Consider the following 26,797-nt stretch of genomic DNA (forward strand, 5'->3'; position numbering starts at 1 on the left):
AATATACTGCAGACACCAACACCTGCAGAACATTTCCAAACCCCATGAATTAATAACCATGGGTCCAGTGCATTCTGATAGTATTGTGCTCAACAAACTACCAACATCTAAATATCAAAACACAACAAACTGTAATTAATATCATGTTTTGTGATTAATGCAATCTCAGTTTCTCAAGTGCAATCTCAAGTCTGAACAAATTAAGAGATATGTATACACTAAAATTTGGGGACGCATTAAATTGATCAAAAGTAACAGTAAAAACTTTCATATTCAAGTTTCAAATTCACATTGTTACAAAAAAAATCCATTAAATATAAATGTTGCTCTTTTGAACTTCATTTTATAAAAAAAATAAAAAAGGGTATTACAGTTTCCACAAAAATATCAGGCAGCAAAACTGTTTTCAACATTGATAATAATAAGAAATGAGCAGCAAATCCGCATATTAGAATGATTTCTGAAGAATCATGTGACAATGAAGACTGGAATTTTTTGTCAATGCATGCGTCTACTTACCTAGCTTCAACAAATCCGTTAGTACTACTGAATGAGCATTATGTAACCTAACTAATATTCTTGAGTCCAGCAGCCTAAGGTTTATATTGTGGCCCCATAACATTTCAGAGTGTTCCCACACCGCTGCCTGGGAATAAATAACACATAACATATGCACATATACTCACCACAATTTTCAGTACTGTGGTGAATGTCTTAGTGTCTTCAGTCACACCGCCGATGTAAAGAGACCTTGTGAAGACAGGAGGATGATCGTTCTCATCCTGAACGTCGATAAATACCTTAGCTGTGTTTGCTATATTTAAACACACACACACAGGAGAAACAGACCTCAGTTTATGGAACTATAAGCCCTATTTGTCACAGTTAAAACCAAAAAGGCAGCGTTAATGTAAACACACACAGCTTCAGCAACCCTCTTCACACTGTGGCAGACGTGAAAAATATGCTCTGTCAGAAAGCATTTGTCTTCTGCTGCATTAAACGACAATATATAAAGTCATCTGAGTAGATCTATGCGCACACAGGGGAAAGCGCAGATGAAAAGCTGTATATCATTGCTCAATAAGAGAGAAAAGAGAGAAATGAAGAAAAACAGGACGGTAAGTGAGAGAGAGAGAGAGAGAATGTGTGCCAGTCCTGTTATGTACAACAACATTAAAATCAAAGAGAAAGCAAGACACATGGCAGGACACACACACACACACACACACACTCACACACACATTTTGTCTCTCTCTCATATACAGTTTGTCCTGTCAGAGGCCTGTGATGTGCTCACTAAACTTCTAAGTCAACATGAAATGGAATTTGCAACCCATTTAATTTCTGTAATGTGGCTCATTACTGAGTGAATATTCAATGAGAAAAATATTGAACGACAACAACAAAAATATAGGATGGGACTTTTTTCATCCATTGGGATTTGACTGATTCATGAAATCTGGGCCTGACGTTCGCAATTGGTCCTTGAAACTACGTATCCCCCAAAACACCTGTAACACTGTATAATGATGTCCCATTAGTTACAGTCTTCTCTGAATTGCTAAAACACATTTCTCAAAACCATCACCCACTTTATCAAAACCAAATCTTCAAACTATATTCAAAGAACAATTGACTCTTCTGTCAAAATCAAACAATTGACTCAAAACCATTTTATCTGTGCTTAAAATCAAATAATGCTTTGAGATCAAACACACAGCCAGTCAAAATATAAACACAGATCATTCACTAGACACTACAAAAAAAGGAGAAAAGAGCATCCAAATGCAGTTACAGAAAAAAAGTACATTGTAACAGAGTAAATTCATTTTGTAATCATGTAAAAAAGCGTAGTAATCGCAACTTACAGTAGTAAGTAGTAAGGTGAATAAATAGTATACCGTATGCACTGCAAGTATAGTATTATAGTTGTATAGTAATGAATGGCTGTATGTTGTTCAGCACTTGCATACTGTAAAAATACAGTAGTCTAACTGCAAAAGCCAAAAAGGTAAAAAAACAACAACCTTTGAATGAAAAGCATGTTACAGTAGTAGTAGTAGTAGTAGTAGTAGTAGTAGTAGTAGTAGTGCGTTTATTGCCAAATCAGCATCACCGGCTATTACATGGCAGATAGCCAGATACATATAATATTATGTTGTTAAATGTTTAATAAGTATAACTAAAACAAACAAAAACAAACGTAGATTTTTTAAAATAATAAATAAAGAATAAAAATAATAATAAGTAGCCTACATGTACAAAAAAAGAGTACAATTCTATAAAAGATTCTTTAAATGCACTTGTGCTAAACATGAACTAAATGTGCACATAGTGTGTCCTGAGTGCTGTCTCATAACTTAAAGATTGGGCAATCCCAAAGAACATGTTTTACAGACATGTTGATAAAGCATGTTACAGTACACTCAACTGCACAAAGTCGGTGAGAGATTTATTCTGCCTCAGAAGCATGTCTTCCCTGTTGGCTCTGTCCTGAGGACTGTGTCCACATCACAGGCAATGTCGTCTCTTGCCAAAAAAGGGAAAAACCCTCTAGTCAGACAGATCCAGCCTTGATAACACTCCACACCTTGCTCTTTCTCTTCCTCATCCTATTCCTTCTCGTCCATCACCTCTCACACATACTCTCCCTCCTCTGAGATAGTTTCCATCTATTGTTTGTATCAACATTAATTGCACCTGCCAGCTGTGCACACTGAACTGGCTTATCCTGTACAGTTGGTTTGATCACATCACTAGAAATAAGTGTGAACAAGTTAGAGTCATTGTGTTTAACTTTTGCCTGCATTTTGCTTTTTGCAACACAAGTGCATCACAGTCGGAAATGTGTTTTAGTGAGTGCGAATGTGTTTATAGTTTTGCAAAAAGAGTACATGAGATTTTCAAACAGTGTCTAATTGCCTCTTGACAGATTTTGTGAGATTCACCAGAATATGTCTTAACTTAGAATTTAATTTGAAATGTGTGGTCATATACTAATCTATACAGAGATTTTTTTCAATATAATGACTTTTATATATTTTATTTACTTCACTATAAAGCTGCAAGATCTCTCCAAATAAAATTCTTGGGAATATGTGGTTTAGTGTTGTTCTTACTTTTGGAGGGAGCGCGTAGGTTAGCAAGGATGATCTCGAGGGAGTCGGCCTGCACACGGAGTACATAACTGATCACAGTCTCGTAGTCCAGGGATTTATTTGTGTAGACGATCCCGGTGCGGTTATTGACTCTGAACACACCTGAAAACACAAACTGATCAGAGAACAGTTCACAGTGTCTTCTACACCAATGATGAGCGCTCAGGCCACTAGGAATTCATGGTTGTATTTTTTCCCCCCACAAATCCCCTGTAGTCCAACTCAACCAGAAACTATATGCGCTTGTTGGTTCCAGTTTGTTCTACATTTTATTCTAAATTTAAGATGAATTTGACCAAATTTACTGAAGAACCACATTTGGATTAACTCACCTCCATCATTTCCACCCACTATAGAGTAAAAGACGGTGGTGTTGACAGCTACAGCCAGAATCAATCCCACAGGCGTCCCGACAGGAGCGTTCTCACTCACCGGACTAAACCTGCAAAACACAGCAGAATTAAACCAGAGCAAATTACACACTTCATTCATCATTTAAACAACACACAGTTGAAGGCAGTGGAGCACTGTCATTTCTCATGTGATTACTGTGATAGAAATGTAATTTAAGTTATATATTGAATAAACATCAGAGCAGTTCAATAGTAGAGGTCTACACGGGTCCACAAATTCGTGCCCGAACCCGAAGAGACCCGTAAGGCCGTAATGTGCTAGACCGAGCCGACCCGGACCCGTGTAGATCCGAGAAATACAATAAATGTGCTAAAGTTACCCGGACCCGACCCGACCCTGACTGTGATGCATTACAATCCTCCAACAAGAAAGTTCTATCCATGTTATTCCTCTAGTTATTCCAAGCTTAATCCACTCATAATTTCAGCTTCAAAAGTCCATTTAATGTCACGGTGACGGATGAAAAACTCGACTTTGCAGATTTCCATTTCGACTCGAGTTAACTTGCATAATAACTTTGACTGTTTGCCCTTTTGAACTATAATAATGATTGCTCAGTGCCATGGCTGCTGGCGTTAGCATTATTTATTTACTATAATCTCACTCTTGTGCTCTCTGCGCCGAGTCTGACTGACCACCAAAACTTTAAGATTAAACAAGACGGTTCATTCATATAAAAATGGGAGAGTAGTAAATAAGTGTTTGGAGAAGTATAAAGCACTTGCCTGGAGCAACCTGAAGAGTTTTTTAGCGCAATTTGTGTGTATTTTTAACCTTATTTCCTGGCTCACACTTTTCTTATCCTAATTCTACAAGTTGCAAGTTAAAAAAAAAACACACAAGCAGTGCTGACTGACTGTGCTCACGGCCGGTTGTTCTCCGAGTCCGATCGACACACAATGTTAAACAGACCCTTGACCCGAAGTAATAGATTGGGACCCGACCCGGTTGACCATTTAAAATATAGACCCGAACCCCTACACCCACACAAAAGATCTACAAAAAGTGCAGAAAGACTTAGCTTTAAGAGGTGAAGAGAGTTTAATTAATGTATTCAAAAGCAGCATACATGAATCATGGGTCTAAAACAAATCGATTTCTAAAGCTTTTTTCTATGCTAGTGATTCTCAACTGAAAGGTCAAAGGTCTGTTCTGATAAAAATATGGCTAAACATGGCAAATGATACAATTATGAAGCTAAATTGCTAAACTATCATCAATACCGGTAGTTTGGTTTGTAAAAAAAAACGTTTAAAAGGGAAGAAAAAACACTCTCTGTATCTTTTGTTATTGCTGTCAAAGGCTGAACATAAATTTTTCAATTGATGGGTCCTGCTTTCTGCGCACTTGTCTACAGACCTTCCAAATCTTATCATATGGTCTTTGTGTGTCCGATTTAGAGATCATAGATATTGGTATTTTTGACCATTATTCAATAATATGTTAGTGCCCCGCCCTACATTTTCTCAGCCCTTACTGCACTCCCAGTCCATTTCACAGACGATGTCTTAGCTAGAATCGACACTGAATCACTGGTTGAAGTTTTTAATAAATCTTGTACTTTCACACTCGATAACTTCGCTCCACTTAAGCTTAGGAGGACTGAGTGTGTCTCCCAGCCTTGGTTAAACGATGTTACTCACACTCTCAGACAGAGTGCAGAAAAGCTGAGCATATGTGCATATGCGACAAGCTTCAGATCTCTACTCAGAAACTACCAGAGCGCTATAAAGGAGGCTAAATCCATGTTTTTCTCTATATTAATCTCCGATAATGCAAATCGACCAACAGGTTTTGACCAACAATGCAATTGATTATGTTTTAAACCCAACCAAAAAGAAAGGTGGTATTGTATCTACTCCTTTTGATCAACCATTAATTCCTACCCTGTCCAGCTCTCTGACTCACTTTGAACCAGTTACATCAGAACAATTAGCAGATGTAGTCTCCAAGAGGAAGTGTTCAAGCTGTAAGCTGGATATTCTTTCTCCGTGCCTTTTTAAGAACTGTTTATGACTATCAGTTCTAGTGTGACAGCTATAATTAACAGCTCATTAGCAAGTGGAGTTTTTCAAAGCATTTTAAAAATGCAATTCTACACCTTGTTAAAAAAAAAAACCCGGATTGTATTGCGGATTGTACCGGATTGTATTACAAAAACTGTATTGCTGGATTTTTTTTGGATCCGGCAATACACAACAACTACAGAACGATCTTAAAACTGCCTTTATGTCAAATCTACATTTAGCATTTTAGATACATTTCAGTCTGGTTTCAGATATTTGCACAGCACTGAATTTGCATTATTAAAAGGTCACTAATGATATTCTACTCTCCATGGCATGGACTCCTCACGTCCTTTTTTATTAGATCTAAGTGCTGTGTTCAATGCGGTGTCCCTCAAGGGTCAATCTTAGGACCCTTGTTATTTTCACTGTTCATCCCTTGAGCTCTATTTTTCAGAAATACAGCATATCTTATGATTGTTATGCTGACGTTTCACAATTTTATTTCTCAGTGAGTGTAGACAGGAATTGTTCATCTGAGCATGCTCTAAATTGCTTTAAAAATATTAAACATTGGCTGGCAAATAATTTATTACAATTAAATGAGAGCAAAACCGAAGTCTTGATCTTAGGTTCCTCTTTGTCTTGCATACCTGGCCTAGTTGCCCAGTTAGGTTTATTGTTGTTAAACATAGAAGATCATGTGAGGAGTCTTGGAGTGATATTTGACTCATCTTTACTTTTCAATATGCAGATCAGTGCTGTTGTCAAGTTTTTAACCACATGAGATTTATCCCTAAAATAAAACATTTTATTTTCTATATTAAATTGTGATCCACTTACTTATTTTATCAAGGTTTGACTGAAGGTTTTGTACATTGGTTAGCCCCAAACTGCGTTATCCCATTTACAGCTAGTCCGAAATGCAGCAGCCAGGCTGTTAACAAGTTTAAGAAAGAGGGATCACATTTCCCCAGTTTTAGTATCTGAAAACTGGCTTGCGGTGAAACTTTGGGTACATTTTAATTCTGATTTCATCAATTCTGATTTCTGTGTACAAGGCATTATTTGGTCTAGTGCCCCAATACATTAGTGACCTTTTACACCCTTAGGGCCCCGATATATACTCGCAAAAAAAAGTTCTGTTTAGGGGTAAAATCAAATACGTGAGCAACAATATACGGTTAGCGAATATCTGACTCAATGTTTTTGAGCAAAATATTAAGCAGCACAATTGATAATTATAAGAAATGTTTCTTAAGCAGCAAACCAAGAAATAGAAAGATTTCTGAAGAATCATGTGGAAATTTAGCTTTGCCGTCACATGGAATACATTACAAATACATATAAAATACATTTTAAAATATATTACAATAGAAAAGCTATTTTAAATTAAAAAAACAATGTCGCTGCTTTTACAGGATTTTGGACCAAATAAATGCAGCCTTGCTGAGCAGAAGAGACTTCTTTTAAATCTTACCGACCCCAAACTTTTGAACTGCACTGTATGCATTACACAAGTTATCTTTACCCAAGACTAATATTTGTGCTGTCAGTCTCTCTTACGTTATAAAGAAATGGCAGAAAGTAGGACTGTATTGTGGCTTTAGTGTGAGACAAAGCTCCTGTTATTAAGTGTGACAAAAAAGGAAAGTTTATCTGAATTAACTGTCACAGTTCTGGTTTCCTCACAGATGTTGTGAAAGTCTCTGTGCTTTCTCAAACAGGAGAGAACCACACGCCAGCCATCAGAAGTGGGTGGGCATGACACTCTTGTCTCTATTGTCCAACAGTCAAAATACAGCCATCACCGTGAGATCTCGACAAAGAGCTGCTGACTGCCTGGGTTTCTCTGCACCATAAACGGGGTGAAGCGCTTTGCTCTGTCTCTGAGACAATAGGGCACTGCAGCAGTCAACTGCTACACTGACAGCGAGAAGCCGAGGTCACGCTGAAATCTCAGCGATGCTCAGTTTCATGCTGGTTACCATGGGGATCACAGAGGACAGAAATAGCCAGAAACTCAGCGCAGGAGTGAGAAAACACAAAGAGGAGCATCTTTTAATGGAAATGAGTTACTGCAACACTCACACACAATAGCTCATAGTTATCTTCAGCAATACATCTGTAATCTTCTCATTGTCATACTATCATTACATTTACATAGTATATAATCGCACAATCCCTTTAGCTCTACTACATATATGTGTAAAGTAGAATTTTATGCAACTGCATGTTAACTAACAGTAGAGGTGATTAGTAAAAACTTTAAATACACTTTATGGTTTCTTATATGCACTTTTAGGAGTTGCTGCCATGTAATTGGCTGATTAGATTTGTTTTGCTAACAAGCAGTTGAAGACAGTTTTGCACCGGAATACATTAGTTTAACTTTATGGAAATGACCCACATGAACTGAAATGATGTAAAATGATGCGCGGGAAACCATGATGGGATTGTAGCAATCTGAGTGAGTTTGATTCATGCATGTTCATCTTGTTCATGATATGGTGCATTATGCACTACTGCAATATTTGTACAAACACTTTCCAGAATGTTCATTTTTAGCAGAAAGAAAATAAATTCATTGTTAAATTTGGATGACATGGTATTGCTACCGATTAAACATTCCATTTGTGTTGCGATCAAATCAAAAGCAATGGGTTATTGATAGCTTGCACAAGTGCTCAGTGCTTTAGATCGGATCACAACACAAATGGGATCAGATTAACCCACTAGTAACACTGAGGCAGCCAGGAGTAGAAACACCCACCAACAATTCAACCACTTTTCAACCTCTAGTAATAAAATCAATGAGTGTATGAACAGTTCATAATAGCGAATTAAAGCAGTAATAACTCAGCATCAACAATCAATGACACAATTAAAAAAGAAGATCAAGTGACAGTCAATTCTACATTCTTCAATTTGACACTGAATGATTATTTATGAGACCAGGTATGTGAGTGTTTGGCAATTCAAACTCGTAGTGATCTCTCTGACAGTGTCCTCTGTGAACTGTTAGAAATCTCTCTCGGCAAAAATAATATTTTCTGAAAATGCACAACATAAACACAACATATCATCAACTTAATGACTGGATTAAAACAAGTGCAAAATGTACTCTCATCTGCCCTAAGGAATGCTAATTTAGACTTTAGACATTCAGAGCTGTTTTATGTCTGGTATCATAAGCAGTTCATCTCATGAACTGTGTTAATTATGTTAGAAATAATGTACAATCAGACGGTCATTACTGAAAAATAAACCCAACGGGAAGATCAGACCCCAATGTAGAGTGTAGGAGAATAAAGAGCCTGGCTAATCAAAATCAAGTATTCCAGAGAGCTGTGCACATAATAAAAGTTATGATGTTCAGCTATAATCTTCAAGATGCTCATAATGGACATTCAGAAACACTGCAGGTAAAATCAAACAATAATGTGTGTGTACATCTGCCAAAAAACAAAGCTTATAAACTTCTCCCAATATGGGTAAGCTGTATTGCTTCTTAAATGAGAAGGAAGTATCTATTAACTCTTTCCCCACCATTGACAGAATTTTCCACCAATCCATGTTTTCACTGTTATACTCTAGGAGGCGCTTTTACGCATCTTCTGAAAGAGTACAAATCTCTGGATCAAAACACAGGTGAAGAAGCAGAAACAAGCGATAGAAGCATTGCTTACGTACATGTAAGCTAATGTGATCGTCAAACATTAACCAGCATATATAGCCTACATCAAAACTGCCTAATGTTACAGAATGAAATGTTGAACCCGCAGGAAGAGGTACAGGTGCAAGCTTTGGGGGTGTTGATGGATTCAATCCACTCGATCTACTCAATCTATGTTTTGATTATAGTTCTGAATCAGATCCGATGAAGTCTTAGACAAAAACATTGTCAGAAAAAAAGTTTTCTTAGTGTTTGGTACACATTTTTGCATGTACTGTAATTACATAATGAAATAACCCCTACATACAGTGGTGATAACTCTCACACACCCAACTTTAGAGCAAAAGAGGAAACAATTGCATTAATTTGAGCAAAAGTTCAGTTGGCCTGTAGCAATAAATAATACAAGATAAATTAATAAACATACAGTCTTTTCTTTCTTGTCTTTGTTTCTTTAGGCTGAATAAAGAGTTTAGATTTTCTTTGTTCTCCTTCCCTTCATCTCACACACCCACAGACATGCAAATACAAAAAACTGATGCATGAATAATACAATTTTATGAATCCACAAAAAAACGAAACGTTCAGGTCACATTTCGCCCTCAAATCGAAAGAAAATAAGAGAAATGGGAGATATTCGTTTCATTGTCAAAAAAGAAATGTTAATCATGCTGAAAATATAATTTTTGTCTTTATACAAAAACATCATTTATGTCTTTGTTTTGGGGTGAAATATGACCCAGACATGTTCTTGACAGCTTTTGTGAGATCCATCCAGTGTGTTTGAAAGCATAGAGGTGTCAATGCGACAGAAGCCCTGGGCAAAGCACACGATGATGAAGACAAGACGTGACAACAGAAGACAACTTCTCTCCAGTACGCACTTGTGTGCGTGTATGTGTCACTTGTTGGTAAACAAGAAATTTTAAACCAACCTTGAGTATGTATGAACTCGTCCTCAGAGATGTTAGTTAGGAAGTACAAATACCCGCCTAAATATTAATCCCTGTATATTCCTGACGGATCTGAGCCGACCGTGATGAAAAATGTAGTGTGGATATTTTAATGATCAAATCTGTCTACAGTTATAAACATCAAGCAGTCAAATAACTGATTTTGATCAACAATACATGATAGGTCTAGGCATGCAAAACAGCACGTTTTCCCTCATTGTTAAAAAATACTGAATGTGTGTGAGAGATTCATAAGTCTTCATTTAGGCCGTTTTAATCAGATCTCCAGAGTGTTCCAGCTGCAGTCCACGGCCTAATGAGGTCTACAGAGAAACGCTGCATGCTCTCTATAGCTCACGCCATTAGAGCTTCCTGTGAAGTGTTCTCTCTGGCCCACTGCTTCAGTCAACACACAGACCCCTTTAAACACCAAGCTCACTCAGAATGGACTTCAGACTGCATAACATTACAGTTGAAATGGGCTAAAAAACTCAAATCCCGACGCTGGAAAGAGACAGAATACAACTTTATTATCTTCTCAAGTCATTTCTAACAAAACCTCCTTTTTGGAGAACATAAAAAAAATAAATAAAAATAAAAAAAACTAGAAAATACTACCCCTGAAACCAATCCCGTCAACATGCAGGATGGGTTTTTTCCACAGGGAGCACAATAACATCTTTAAGAAGGAGCAGGAAAATGTGGTTGCAAATAGTAATATAGCGGGATGATAACGTACTGTATATTATGTTATAATGAACTATATGCCTTTCCCCACTGAGTTTCTATGATGTTCAGAACGTTTCTAAGGATGCTAATTTTAGAAGGCAGCTGTCTGACTCTGAGGTGGCGAACGGGAACATGGTTTGTGTAACATTAGCAACACATTATTAGCAGTTCAATAACATAGTCAAGCCAAAGGCTAATCATATTAATTACCGTTATGTGTCCACTGTTGTAGAGAGCGATACATAAAATGCATCACCATTCTGATACATCGACCAGTAGAAGAGCTTGTATAATTCACTCTTCCTCTTCTTTTAAATTAGTTTCTGGTTCAAATGAATATGGCTGAATTAAACCAATATTTCCACTTGCGTATTGTGTATTGTGTAGCAGTGTTTACTACAGTTGACCGAGTGGATCAGGTAGTCCGAGCTGGTGTGAGTGAGTGGAGGCGGGGGCTAATTTGCATATTCATGGATCCGAGTAGACTTAACGAAACAAGGGTGTAGAGTTACATTCAAGCTATTTTAAGGCATGACAATGTTATTTTCAAAGGAAAATAATTGATTATCAAGAGTTTTAAGGGATACAATTACTGACTGCAGGGGAACTTTAAAACTCCCCGCTCAGTCCAAACGACCAGTTATTAAGCTTTAAAAACGTTTTGTCACAAAATCGCAGCCATGAATACAATAACACATTTATTTTTTTTGTCCAGAAACGTGGCTTGCCGAATTGTCATGATAGGAGGAAGTAGACATTTTTAGATATATTAAGCGATTTAAAGTCTGAAAGGTACAATAGCTAAAAAAAAGGCCAATATATATTTTTTTAATAATCAGAGAAGGTAAAAATATTGTGGAAAACAATATTATTATTATAATTATTATTATTTTTTGGTAGGTAGGTCACTTATGCTTACCAAGTCTGCAATTATTTGATACAAAAAATACAGTAAAAACAGTAATATTTGTAAAATATAATTACAATTTAACATAACTGTTTTCTATTTAAATATGTTTAAAAAGGTAATTTATTCCTGTAAAGTCGGGTGAATTTTCAGCATCATTAATCCAGTCCTGTGTCACATAATCCTTCAAAAAAACATTATAATATGCTGATTTGCATATTTATTCATGCATAAACGTTTATTTATTTATTTTGCATTCAACTGAAATAGTCTTATTTTACACATCAAAAGGTGATATAATTTCATACGCATGTTGTCAGTTCATTTATTGTTCATTTACACAGACAAATGAACTGTTGAAGGTCTTTGGGCTTTATATCCAGCAATGCTAATGAGAATGGCACACTGGCCCGTTGAGCACTGGAGTTAAGCTCATTTCAGGAGCCAGCTGTGATGTATCAATCTTACCGATGAATGGCCATCTCTCAGTCTCAAGCCTAAAATAGACTGCCTTTTTATTCGTAATTGCTATGGAAACTGCTGGTGTGAGAACATCAGTAGGACTCTGAGATGAAGGCAATACTTTAGAGATCCTGACCTCAGAAACAAACGTTCACAACATGGAAGAGTTTCTGCTTCTCACAGTGGAAGAAATCTCCCAGACCATTTGGAAGAATCAGTAATGTACAAGCAAACAGTGCAGCACAATGCTTCAGGAAAGATTCCTGAATGGTCCTGCCAAGGATTTAAGTTGGACACATTAATAATGACAGCCACACTCAATCTGACGGAGAAACAGCAAAAATCCCAGTAGGTTGCCTGCTAGAACAAGCACGACAACTCAATGCTGTAATTGCCGACCAAGTCAACACTAAAATGCCTGAATACATATAAAAGGTTCATTTTTAAGGGTCTAAATGCTTTCTGAAAGCATTGGATGTTTATCTCCAGTGGTATTCAAATGGCGGACCGGCTTGGTTCCATCCGGACCGCGGGACATAATTGTGTAATTTTACCATTTCTACAGTTTAAAGTGAGCAGCGTATTAAAACAACGGAGCGGTACACACCACAAGTGATTAGGGTAGTTTAAGGTAATGCTCTTTCTGTGCTACATTCTCTAATATTTTCATCTAGACCAAAACTTGCTTCATTCAAGTATTTTCCGTTCTGTGCGTGTTGATTTTCTCTTCCGCTAAAGACGTAAAGCGTCACATTAAGAGCTACAGATGACAAGGTGATTTTAACAACAGTAGATGAAACACAGTGAGCAGCAAAATAGATACTTTTGCTAAAGTACACCCCCCCTCCCCCCATACATTTAACATATTAAGAGCATTTCATAATAAACAATGTTTGGAAAAATATTTAAAGATGGCTAGGGAAGACAAAGCACTTTGAAATAACTTTATTGAGTACTGATCATTAGATTATGTTGATTGTTTTTAGTAGTTCATTACTTTGAACAAAATAAAAAAATGGTCCGTACTTTTCTTAAGAGGTAAACCCTGCATCGCCAGTATGTTTTCTCAGTCCCAAGTCCTTCTATGTGCCATACACGTAGATGTCTAAATGTAAAATAATAGTAATAATAAGAAATAGCCTGATAAAACATCTGCTCTTACCTCTGTATAATCATATCCAGTTGGGAGAAATATTTTCATCCTTGATGACTATTTTGAGTGTTTAGGATTGTTTAGGATCTTTTACAAAGTACTACGGCTGCCACAATGGAAATGTATAACTGTTTAAAAAAAGCACTGTCTGGATCTCCGCTAGGAAGAAAATATAGAGACCGGACCTCTTGGAACTTTAATAAAATACCCCTGTTTTACACCATCTTGAAAATAACACACATCTGCTCAAAGCAGGAAAAAAATTACAATTCCTTCCTTAAATCCTCACTGAAACATATTTTTTTTCTGGCTTAAGTTTTATTTAGCTTATTTTTCATAATAAGTTGTCTTTTTTTCTCCATTGTATGCACGAAGTAGAGAAAGTACACAATACAATAATATATTATTTCTGACCAGAAGAACATAACTTTCTTTCTGCCGCATGCCTTTACAGAGAGAATGAAAGGGGAAATCAACATGTGAGAGAAAGAGAGAAAGATAGAAACAAGGATTGACAGGTAAAAGACGAGAGCGGCAGGAGTTTTTACCTCATGGTGAAAATATACAGACATAGGAACAGATTATGCTGTCCAAGGCATGGCAATAGCCAGTATGAGGTCACTGAGGACCGGACCTCTGTATTTTTCCGAGGTGTAATAAAGGTTGCAAAATAATTAAAATTACTATTAACTCCACTTTAGTGCTGCAAGCATATATTGCACAGCACCAAATCAAAGTAGGCGGGCTTTATGTTCACAGAAGCTGCTGAGCGCAAATTCCAGCACAGTGCAACGCTTCAGTAAATGGTAAAATGGTAAATGGACTGCATTTATATAGCGCTTTCACAAACCCAATGGCCACCAAAGCGCTTTACACATTGCCTCACATTCACCAATTCATACACCGATGGCGGTGTCAGCCATGCAAGGCGCCATCCAGCTCGTCGGGAGCAGCTGGGGTTAGGTGTCTTGCTCATGGACACCTCGGCACTTGGTCAGGTGGAACCGGTGATTGGACCACCAACCTTCCAGTTTGCAGACAACCTACATGAACCACTGAGCCACTGTCGCTCCCAAATGGTCAATAAAGTGCAAGATAAGATGTAAGATAAGATGTAGCGAAACGAAACAGTTCATTTTTGACAGCTGTTTTAGGATAGAAATGTTAAATGACCAAAAAAAACAAAAAACAAAAACAAAAAAACAATGGCATGGTTTTAAAGCTATTGTTGTGCATTTTGTTGGCCTTCAAATGTCTTAAAATGCACGATCAGAGAAATAAAAAAATTCTTGGCAGAGCATGCCCCCGAACCACCCTAACTACAGGGAACCTCAAATTGGGGACATCAGTGATTATAAAACAAAGCCTATGGCCCTGGTACACAAGGCATCCCATAATGACAGGTCTAATGAATATAGGGCGAATTATAATTGGAAGTGAGCATCCCTATGCTCTACTCAGTCCGAAGGGCAGAGCTCTAGAAGTGGGGACTTTGGAGGGAGAAGAGCACTTGCGTGTCATAATGTAGCCGTTTGGAACACACTTGGCGAAGGGAGCAATGAAATACAACATACTTTCCTCATTATCTTCCCCTGCAATGTTACCATGAAAAAGCAGCATTAGCTGTAGGAATGTCTTATTATTGCTGTTAATATAACTGTTGCAAATACATATACATTTTATAATTAGGTTTTACAAAACAACTTGAAATATTCTGTTTTAACATTAATTCCAAGCTTCCTGCCAACAAGCTTTAAAATGGAATGTGAAGACTCAGGAATGTCTTATTATTATATATATATTTAAAGCTATATATATTTAAAGCTATATATAAAGCTTTAAAATGGAATGTGAAGACTCAGGAATGTCTTATTATTATTATTATATATATATATATATATATATATATATATATATATATATATATATATATATATATATATATATATATATATATAAATATGTTCCTTATTGGTGTCCATTTCTAACAGGCTGCTATACACAAGTCGTCCAACATATTGGAACGGTCTGTGAACACTCAAGAGCAAGATGACAGTGCAGGTGCATGAATATCTATATATGTATATAGACATTAGCAGATGATTTTCATAGCATTAAGCGTATCACTAATGTGATAATTCTGCATATGGATATTGCAAATTGAGTTACATTAAACACAAGCCAGCAAATAATCACCTCTTATAGGTTATATTTCTTTTGGTATTTATAGATTTTACAGCCATATGCTTCACAATGCCGAGACATTTTCAATGAAAATGAATTGATTTGTTAGTGTGAGAGATGAAGTGATAAACAGCGTTGTGTTAACAGTTCCAAGATGGCGGACGCCATAAGTCGCCACAAGACCTTTCCTAAGGGACTTGTGGAATGGCCCTTCATGATGGGATTGTTTATTTTCATTAGGTACGCTCCTGAAAGTAGTATCTGCTTTCCAAAAGTGCCCTTCAAGGGTGCAAAAATGCCAATTGGAATAAAAATAAAGTTAGAAACAATAATTTCCATATTTCATTGAAATTATAATTCAATTAAAACTGCTTCATTTTTTTTTAAAATAATAAGCAATTTTGATATGCTGGGTCATGAAGCGAAACCTGATAACCATAGAATTAAAGTATCAGGAAGGCAGAACTATTGTTTTTTTTAACATTGCGTTTAAAGTTGATAAGATTAATTACCTCTACTTTACCAGTAGGTGGCATTGTCCCAAAAAATCACTATGTTTTAAAAAGAACCATGGGATCTACAGAGAGCAGAGACTATGGCCAAAATAGCAAGCCTCACTAGCAGTTTGGTGTCTTCGCTCTCAGATGATGATTCATTGATGTGATACATGTGCACACTTTGGTATATACATAACGGACCAAGGATGATCTTTCTTTAAAAACAAAAGGTAGAAGATTCAAAAAAGGGGAAAAAGTGTGGGAAAGTGTGAAGGAAAGGTGTGAGAAAAGTGTCAGAGAAAATCTGGTCAGTTGACCCAAGGTATCAGACAAATTAAAAATGTTTCTAGACAAATTGGTTCAGAAGTTATGAGCTAAAATTTACATGAAAGTCAACAAGTGTGTTGCTCAACAGCATCATAAGACTTTGAGCCAGATTTACTAACAGCTTTCGCCAGCGCAGACCCTCTATTGGCGTTAAAAAACGAATGATTTACTAAAGACACGCAGTGAAAAATAAGCGCTGAAAAGGCATGGACAGTTATTTTTGCGGCTGACCTTATTGCATATGCATTTGTAGGAGTTTCCCTTTCAGATAAAAAAATGTATGGTAGGAGAGTATTTTAATTAATCATGCAAGGCGATTAAAGGTTTGCTCTCGTCAATTGACTGGTATCTGTGCCATTATTTACTGGCCAAAAAAAGCATGTCTTAAACCAGATGGTAATTCGCGCTGCTCTTGGTAGATTGCGTTGTCATTCTGGAAATGATCCGGCTGTGTCTGTGTTCTTTAATTTGTGCGTCGTCAGTAGATCACGTGCAGAACTCTCCACTCCCATCGGCGCTTTTTTGGAATTGTGCTCTCACGCTAATTTGCCCTGTTTAGTAAATCTGGCCCTTTGTGTCTTTATTAATCAAAATCTAAAAACTTCAACATTAAATTTTAAAGCCCCTGTCATGCTAATCCAGACCCTTCAACATCCACATTACTGACAAGCTGCAGACGTACCCTTTGGAAACAACAGCGTTTGAGAGCTGTAGACCAGCTCCATAGTCAGAGTCAACCTGCCTGCAATTCTAGTCACATATTCACAGATAACACTCATTACGCATGCAGAGATTCTGAATCAGCCTGCAGGGAATATGTGCTAAACTAATTCTGACTCACAGAGCTCAAAGAGAACATGTCATAAATAAGTAAATGTCTGTTCCCTTGCTCTCTATAGACAACGGCACCCACCTGTACTCTTCCTCAGTGAAGATGGGAATCCTGGAGGGCTGAAGCACAGTGATTTCCACTGTGGTTCTGTTCATCTTCACCGGCTCTCCGTCGTCATAGGCGATGACCACCAGCTATGAGAAGAGGTTATGAAAAATGCATTAAAATGCAATTCATACAGTGACTTGTGTCTGAATTCAAATTTTGATATTTTTGTGGGCCATTGTCTAGATTGTAACAAAAACATTTATTTTGCAGAATATTTTTATATTAAATAAAAGAAAATTAAAAACGTCTAAAAAAACTTTTGCCTGCCACATCATTATCAGCTTTCATTTGCCAAGGACCGCCCAAGAAAACGTTTCACAGACATGTAAAGCAACCAATCACAGTTTGTTTTGTTACACGTCACGTTTAGAGGCGTGAAAATGCAAAGTCAAAGTCAATGATAACAGACTAACAAATGATTGGTTCAAGGACGTTGTACAATGCCGCTGCAAACATCATACTAATCCAGCGATTAGTTCATCCTGAAAAGCGCTCATTTTCATAGTTGTAAACGCAAAGGCTTTCTTCTTCCATGAGGGGGTTTGCCATCACGACAGCTTTGTTTCCAGGTGGACTGTTAAAAAACGTGACATATATAATAAAAATAAATTAATACTAAAACAGATAATTTATGTTGTGGGGTCTTAGTCGAAAAACCCAAATACATTTTCTCAGATGTATTGAGAAGCCTGGAAAAATCTTACTTGACAAAAAAGTAATATAATTCCAAAGACAATACATTTTCCAATCAAGGTTATCAAACAAATTATTCCATAAAGAGATTACAGAAATCAATTTCTTAAGAAATAAAGATCTTATTTGATAATTTTGGCTCTTAACTCAGAATAACTAATTTTACCAATAAGTGTATCGCAAGGTTTAGGAAAAGATGCAGTAGCAATGAAGAGTCATTACAGTTTTTAAATAGCATACACAAACCAGAATATGCAATAGCTCCCATAACTGTTGTAAATTCGTTTGGGATTATTATTGTCATTTGGAGAAAAAATGTGAGTACCTGAACAAAAGATTTTGATTATTAAACAACTGCTCCACCAAAAGCAAACCATTAAACCAATTATCATAAAACAAAGATTTGTTCTTGAACAAATTGTTCTTATTGTTCCAATTTTATATTGCTCAGAGAACCTGTCGATGAAAGTTGTAAAGTTTGAAAGAGAATTTAGATATGTCATAATTACACATTAAGAGAAAACGAATGACACCAAATTGTGAAAAAACAAGTTAAGGAAAAACAATCCAAATAGAAGCTTGTTATTGATTCAGCCCATTAGTTTTGAATGTATTGTTGAGGGAATCAAAATCAATAAAATCCAGACCACCATTATTATAAGACTTTAGTACGACTGACTTATAGGTGATTTGTTTCCATAAAAACATTTTTTGTGTTACCCAGCTCCATTGTCAAACGTAACAACCCAGCGTTGAGTCATTTATCGCAGGCTTTTTACAACTTCTTCAGAAGAGAGAAATTCTAGCAGTGTACATTTTATTAAATCTATGTATGTATGTATGTATGTATGTATGTATGTATGTATGTATGTATATGTATATGTATGTATGTATGTATGTATGTATGTATGTATGTATGTATGTATATGTATGTATGTATTTATTTTATTTTACTTGAAAACTAGTTTGAAAATAAAGTTGGCACACTCATGTGTTTTCAAGGTAAAATAAAATAAAAATCATTACTTTTCACTTGATGGTTAAAACATATAGCATTTCTTGAAAATGCTATTCAAATTTTTTTTCCTCAAAAGTATTTGAAATCAAAATGACTGAACAAATAAATGACAAATATATTTAAACAAAATAATAATCATATTTGCAGTATATTGGACATCCTTATTTGTCATTAAACCATAAACATTGTGCCACAAAAAGTTTTTTTGTTGTTGTTGCTGTAAATATGTACACAAATAAACATTAGTAAAACATTACTGTCTAATATATTATTTTACAGACGGACAAACATGTCTATTTTTTTGCTCAGGCACTTTATAGTGGCACAAAGTATACAGAGAGGATCAATGCTGCTTTTCTAAATCTTAAAAAAAAGAAAGAATTTAGATGTGCATTTTATTGATTAAACAACTTGTCAGCCACTATTCCCAAATGAACACGGTAAAACCTACATTTGCTCAATGGTAAATTGATTTAATCTCACTTAACGTTAGGCTAATTAATTTATGTATTGATTCAGGTCATAGTAGAGGAGACAGTAACTAAAGAGTTCACAAGTCTGTGAATGTTATATCAGAAATACACATACGCAGTTGTTATCATTTTAATCCAGTGACTTCCCCCCTCTTTTTTAATGGTCAATGATAAATTACTGACCCTGAAGAACATAATTTGTCATTGGATATAATTGGACTTAGCTTGAGATTGACTGCTATAAATAGACATTTTATAAGTGTCATTGTTGTGTTTTGTGCTTTATCCATCACGAGAAACAAGTAAAACAAGTCTGGTTGACAACAGTATAATTCCGTGACTCATTAATAGAACAGAATGACATACTGTAAAGAGCAACATCTATTGCTTATAGGCATCCATGTGCGCACTGGACACATGACATAAAAATTCATGCTGCTATTTTATTGGCGGCCATCTGACAAACCATTTCCAATTCTCATAATCTTAAAACATTAGAATGAGAGTCAAACTGACCTCAGCTCAGCAAAACTTTTGATTGAGGTTGGATTTCAATTACATGAAAGCGATACACTTTACAAAGAGGTTCAGTTTGTTAGCATTATCTAATTCATTAGATGTCATGAACTAAAAATGAACAGTACTGCAGCATTTCTACAGTACATTTCAAGTTTAATACATTAACTAATGTTAATTTATACATTTCAAGTACATTATTTAATGCATTATTTACTGTATTATGAACGAACATGAATTAACAATGAACAATAGTTTATTAATAAAGTAACATTAACCTTAATTAAAAAAAAATGCTGTAAACGTAGTTCATTGTTAGTTCACGATACCTAATGCATAATAAATTGAACACTGTTTTAAAGTGTTACCATAAAACTTAAAATCTGTAACTTTAGTATGTCCAAAAATCAAATGCATTCAAGCCATTTTAATTCTCCTTTCTGTTCTTTACAAAATGATGTGGAATGACATGTTATACTATTTTAAAGGTTCCTAATTTAGTTTTGGAGGTCTCCTGCAATAGGTTTGCATGCATCCAAGGTCTAAAAATGCTTTGCATTCACATAGCATCACCTCTTTTCTCAGTGTCTGAAACGGTTATCAAGAATCTGGTCTCTCTAAACCCCTCCTTTCTGCGAGCCTATTCTGCTCTGATTGGTCAGATGTTCAGCCCAGTCTGTTGTGATTGGTCTACAGCTTACAGCGCATATAGGACACAACATGTCACCACATCTGAATTTCAGCTTCTGAGGCTTCCTCAGCACTTGATACACAGTGATACGAACAGTAACAATAGCATCGGTTTTACCATATCAATTAGATCACGAATCCTCATCCTTCGGAAGTGCGTGCAAAGTGGATTTGCGTCTTCTGAAGATGACGATAACATGAACCAAACTCATCCACAGATACAACAGCAGTGTTTGAGTGCATGCAAAAATGTGAGTACCTGAACAAAATACCTTGATTATTAGACAACTGCTCCACCAAAAGCAAACCATTACAAAACCAATTATCATAAAACAAAGATTTGTTCTTGAGTAATATGTTTTTTATTGTTCCAAATAAAACACCTCTGTTGTGAACAAATATATTTATAAATTAAAGCCCATGCTCAGAGAACCTGTCGATGAAAGTTGTAAAGTTTGATAGGAAGAGTAGATATGTCATAATTACACATTAAGAGAAAACGAATGCCACCAAGTTGTGAAAAAACAAGTTTGCTGGTTTTGATAGGTATTGATTCAGCCCATTAATTTTAAATGCATTGTTAAGGGGAATCAAAATCAATAAAATCCAGACCACCATTATTGTAAGACTTTAGTACGACCGACTTACTCGTGATTACCTACTAGGTGATTTGTTTTTCCATAAAAAACATTTTTGTGTTGCCCAGCTCCATTGTCAAACGTAACAACCCAGCATTGAGTCATTTATCATTTTGACATCTTCTTCAGAAGACAGCAATTCTAGCAGTGACATTGAATTGGTGTATTTCTTCTGTAAAATATAGGTTTGTGTAAATTTTATTAAATCTATGTATATATGTATGTATTTATTCATTTTATTGTACTTATAAAACTCCGTCGGTACACATGTGTATTCAAGGTAAAATTAAAAAATGTCATTACTTTTCACTTGATGGTTAAAACATGTAGCCATTCCTAATTGTATTTCTTGAAAATGCTATAATAATTTTTTTTTTCCTCAAAAGTATTTGAAATCAACATGACTGAACAAATAAATGGCACATATATTCAAATTCTTAAATATCATATTCTTAAAATCACATTCTCATTTGACTGGGCCATCTGACCAATCAGAGCAGTGTTTGAGGACTAAAGTAGGCATTGTTCGCGAGCAGCCAATGAAGACCATAAGCTGGCATTAATTTAGTATAGTAAAGCAGGTTCATGGAAGTGAGACTGGAATTCTCTTTTCAGGCAGTTCAGAATCGTTCTTTCTTTTAGGAGACAATAACTCCATTTAGCATGGACTTTTACTTTCCAGACCTTTTACATTCACAAAAAGCTATGTTACACGCTACATGAAAGGTAATATCCGATAAAAGCATAATAGGGGCACTTTAAATCACACTAGGCTGGATTCAAACTGGATTTTGACACAAGTGAAGTGCATAACAGCCTTTCTGCCCAGACTCACCTTGAAAATGGCGTTGGGTTGCTCATTCAGGTTGACTTTGGTGATAACTCTTCCTGTGTCCGTCTCTACATCAAAGATACTTCCACTGTATGGTGACAGATCCTGATCCACTCTGTAGCGCACTTTACTGGCAGGCGTACCCTAAGGGAGGAACACGGTTAGTATCAACACATCCCTAGAGCAGACCTAATTATATTTAAATGACCAAATCTGGTGTATCATTATATTTAATTCTATGCATCACATTATTATATAATTATAGATTGCTATTTATCACTGCTTTAAAAGGGGCTTGATTATATATTCTTTCTATGACATCAAATCAAAGTCATTTGGAGAATATTTTCTAAGCTGCTATTGTCCATACAATGAAAGAAGGCAGGAATCAGTGGCTCTCAAGCTCCGAAAAGGACAAATTTGCCATTTTTCAAGTCTTTTGAAGTCATACAATATCTTAGATATTGTGAAAGTTAAGTCATTAATTATTTAAAATGACAAATACCCTTCAGCTTTTATATCAATCACATCAAATGCCCTGCAATGTACACTATTCAAAAGTTTGGGTCAGGAAGATTTTTATTTTGAAGGAAATTAAACATTTATTCTGCCACATTAAGGACACATTAAATTACTCAAAAGTGACAGTAAAACTGTGTGATACAAAATATATTTATTTCAAATAATTGCTGCTCTTTTGAACTTTTTATTCATACAAGAATCCTGAAAAAAAAAAAACTGCATCATGGTTTCCACAAAAATATTAAACATCACGACAGTTTTCAACAATACAAATAACAAAATATGTTTTTTTGATCACCAAATCAGCATATTAGAATGATTTCTGAAGGATAATGTGACACTGAAGACTGATCAGAGTAATGATGCTGAAAATCCAGCTTTTTTATCACAAGAATAAATTACATTTTAATATACTTAATACTAAAATAGATCAGATACTTATTTTGACCAGAAAACAGTTATTTTGATCATCGAACGTACCTCAGGTCTTTCGTGACCCGGGACGTCATTCACTACCCTCTTCCTTATTCATTTTTTAAAGTTAGACATCAACCTTCTTAGTATCCCTCAATCAATTCATTATAAACAATAAAACAATAATAAATAATAAAAGTATAGAAGAATGCCTGTTTTCCCATTAATTTTTTGTAAAAATGGTATAGTGTCACTAACGACCTGATGTGTTTAACAGTGTAACTATTTTTCTGCACATCAATAATTTAATCTTTGATGACTGAATAGGTGCAATTCACCTTTATTTCACAAGGTGTCAATGTCTGATACACAATGATGAAGTTACGGTTTACTCGTAGTTACCGCAGGCAGAAAACAAAAGAATAGGAAGTATCACCAGCAAAACTTAAAATGGCTCAGCGATTTACTGTTGAGAAAGTACTGAATGGACACTGGCAAAATTTTGACAGTAGCAAGCTGTTTTCAGTAACAGCAATATACCATAGAAAACAATGCATTCTGGGTGATATGTGTCATTTTCGAGAAAGTAGCCTACAGCAATATACATTTATATATATGTCACATGTCTGTCCTGTCTTGTGATGCACATGGGTGTTTTGTTATTTTGGGCCATGTGCTCTTGTCATTGTCTGGTCCCTCCCCCTTGTTATCTGATTATTGGTTTATTTGTCCCACCTGTCCTCCTCGTTACCCTCCTTTGTTTGCCTCCCTATTTAGTCTACCTGTGTTTGCTGTCCTGTGCTCGTTCGTTGTTATTGTTACGTGTGTTAGTCGCGTGGAGTTCTGTGCCTGCCCTGCCCTGCCCTGCCCTGCCGGATTAAGTTCTGAGACCTTGGATTTATTTTGTTGGTTTGTTTATTTTATGTTTTATCTTTATTAAACCTCTTCATTTCACTCCACACTTGAGTCCTCCTTTACATTCTCCACTACCCACCGCGACAGAACGAACGAGCCAACATGTGGATTCAGCGGAGCGAACTTTGTCCTGCGGAGAGGGAGAACGGATCTCCTTATTTAAATACTTTGCCATGTGCGCTCAGAGGAATGAGGAGATCAGGACAGCCGGCGGTCAGTCGGGAAGAGGTGAGACCAAGACTGCGACTGGCAACCATATTAAGACCCCTGCTGACTCTCAGCGGTCAAACCCTCGCCACTGGTCTCGTCCAGCATGAAGCCTTCACCGCTGGTTCCGATGGTCCCTGTTCCAATAGTTCCAGTTCCGGTGGCCCCGAAGCGGAGGAGGAGAAGGAAGATTTCCTCCATGCCTGTTCTGGTGGTCCCGAGTCCGGTGGTCCCGAGTCCGGTGGTCCCAGTCCCGGTGGTCCCGGAGATCGTCCCCATCCAACCTGCTGTCGTCCCAGGGGTCGTCCTTGTGCAGCCCACTGTCGTCCCAGAGGTCGTTCCCGTGCAGCCCGCTGTCATCCCGGAGGTCGTTCCCGTGCAGCCCGCTGTCATCCCGGAGATCGTTCCCGTGCAGCCCGCTGTCATCCCAGAGGTCGTTCCTGTGCAGCCCGCTGTCATCCCGGAGGTCGTTCCCGTGCAGCCCGCTGTCATCTCGGAGATTGTCTCGGAACTGCCTACCATCAGTCCTGCCACGGCAAGGAGGGCGGTCTTCCTCTTTTATGCAGTGGCAGTATTGCATGCATGGAGGAGACCCTGCACGTCTGCCGATCCAGAGACTGTTCACGTCACGTCTACCCATCCAGAGACTGTTCACGTCTGCCGATCCAGAGACTGTTCACGTCACGTCTGCCGAGCCTGTGTCTCTGGACAAGATGGCCGCCGCTGAGCCTGAGCCGGTGTCCGTTCCTGTTTCTGAGTCTGTTCCATGGTCTCCAGACAAGATGGCCACCGCTGAGCCGGTTGCTGTTCCTGAGGGGTCTTCACCGCCCTGGCCGCCCGAGGGGTCTTCAGTTGCGCCCTGGACGCCTGATGAACTGTCCGCTTCGCCCTGGCCACCTGATGAACTGTATGTTTTACCTTGCCCTCCCAAGAATAAGCGGTCTGTCCCTCCCGTCCCGCCCTGGTGTTTCCTTTCCTGTCCCGCCCTGGCCTTATGGAGCGTCTGGTAGCCGCTCCGTAGGGAGGGGGTAATGTCACATGTCTGTCCTGTCTTGTGATGCACATGGGTGTTTTGTTATTTTGGGCCATGTGCTCTTGTCATTGTCTGGTCCCTCCCCCTTGTTATCTGATTATTGGTTTATTTGTCCCACCTGTCCTCCTCGTTACCCTCCTTTGTTTGCCTCCCTATTTAGTCTACCTGTGTTTGCTGTCCTGTGCTCGTTCGTTGTTATTGTTACGTGTGTTAGTCTCGTGGAGTTCTGTGCCTGTCCGGTCCTGCCCTGCCATGTCTGTGTGGATTAAGATCTGAGACCTTGGATTTCTTTTGTTGGTTTGTTTAATGTTTTATCTTTATTAAACCTCTTCATTTCACTCCGCACTTGAGTCCTCCTTTCCATTCTCCACTACCCACCGTGACAATATATATATATATAAACTCTTATTGTTTGAAGCAATTGGGATCCCAAATGATATGAGTTACCTTCAATGGTATTATTGTGGTAACATACTGTAAAAAAGGAGAGCTGTAAATTAACGGTACAGGGCAATTCATTTACAAATTACCGTCATTTTACAGAACACTTTTTTTACAGTGAAATAAAATATTAGTGTCACCGTCACTTGATGGTGGATCTGTTGAAGAAGCTGTCAGCGACACAAAATATTGATTTTGAAGATGTTAAAAAATTATAGTTTTGAGAATGTTTGAGTCGTGAATATGAGCCAGATGCTGACTGTACTGGGAAATGAGCTCTGACGAGGACAGTGATAATGGTATAAACATGTGCTCAAACTGAACCCTTCCGAGCTCCAAAAGATAACAAAATATGCTCTATTTTATTATTCTGTAATTGTTACTCTATCTGGAAAATTGTATAATATCGCGTCAGGTAGAGATCCATCCATTTTAGATATAGATCCAGGTTGCTAAAGACCCGAATATGTGAAAATGATTGGCGAAACATTCATGCATTTAAGGGTTAAATTGTAATAATAAATCACAATATTACGGTTTTAAATGCATTTTTATCAAATACATGCAGCTAGGGCTGTCGCCGTGAAGGAATTTCCCTTGCCGTAAATTTGAGTGGCTCAATAGCGCGATATGCTGTATTATCGCCATTTATTTAATAATTTTGATTCATTTATATTTATTTGTTGCTATATAAATAAGTGTTTCAATGCACAAAAACGAGGACATTTTCAGTAACCAATGTAACCGAAACTAAACAGCGTCTCTGCACATTGAAAGGCTGTCACTCAGAGCGCAGTTACATTGTTTCGGCAACGGACTGTCTTTGAGTGAGTCATTAAACCGTTCATTCAACAAACACGTTCAAAAACTCATCATTAATAGATGTAATGAAACAAGGTGTTAATTATTTTTAACTTTGAGCTCCACTTTTCAAGGCTCAGCTGACCAGCAATGCATTGCATGGGTAACGCTGAAGCTGATGCTTCACTTAATAGA

General features: G+C 37.1%; 1 protein-coding gene across 1 annotated transcript in view; it reads right to left on the reverse strand.

Moving 5' to 3' along the window:
• The window catches only part of LOC307010109 (protocadherin-15-like), a 225,684-nt gene that overhangs the window by 48,357 nt on the left and 150,530 nt on the right, over positions 1 to 26,797 (reverse strand). Inside the window, exons 23-27 of the mRNA XM_079634508.1 lie at positions 22,273 to 22,413; positions 17,383 to 17,495; positions 3,494 to 3,603; positions 3,123 to 3,263; positions 687 to 814 (exon numbers count right to left, since the gene is read on the reverse strand). Of these exons, the coding sequence (XP_079490634.1) occupies positions 687 to 814; positions 3,123 to 3,263; positions 3,494 to 3,603; positions 17,383 to 17,495; positions 22,273 to 22,413 (633 nt within the window). The remainder of the gene's footprint in view (positions 1 to 686; positions 815 to 3,122; positions 3,264 to 3,493; positions 3,604 to 17,382; positions 17,496 to 22,272; positions 22,414 to 26,797) is intronic.

Source organism: Phoxinus phoxinus (genome assembly GCF_949152265.1).
Source record: "Phoxinus phoxinus genome assembly, chromosome: 14".
Classification (NCBI taxonomy): domain Eukaryota; kingdom Metazoa; phylum Chordata; class Actinopteri; order Cypriniformes; family Leuciscidae; genus Phoxinus; species Phoxinus phoxinus.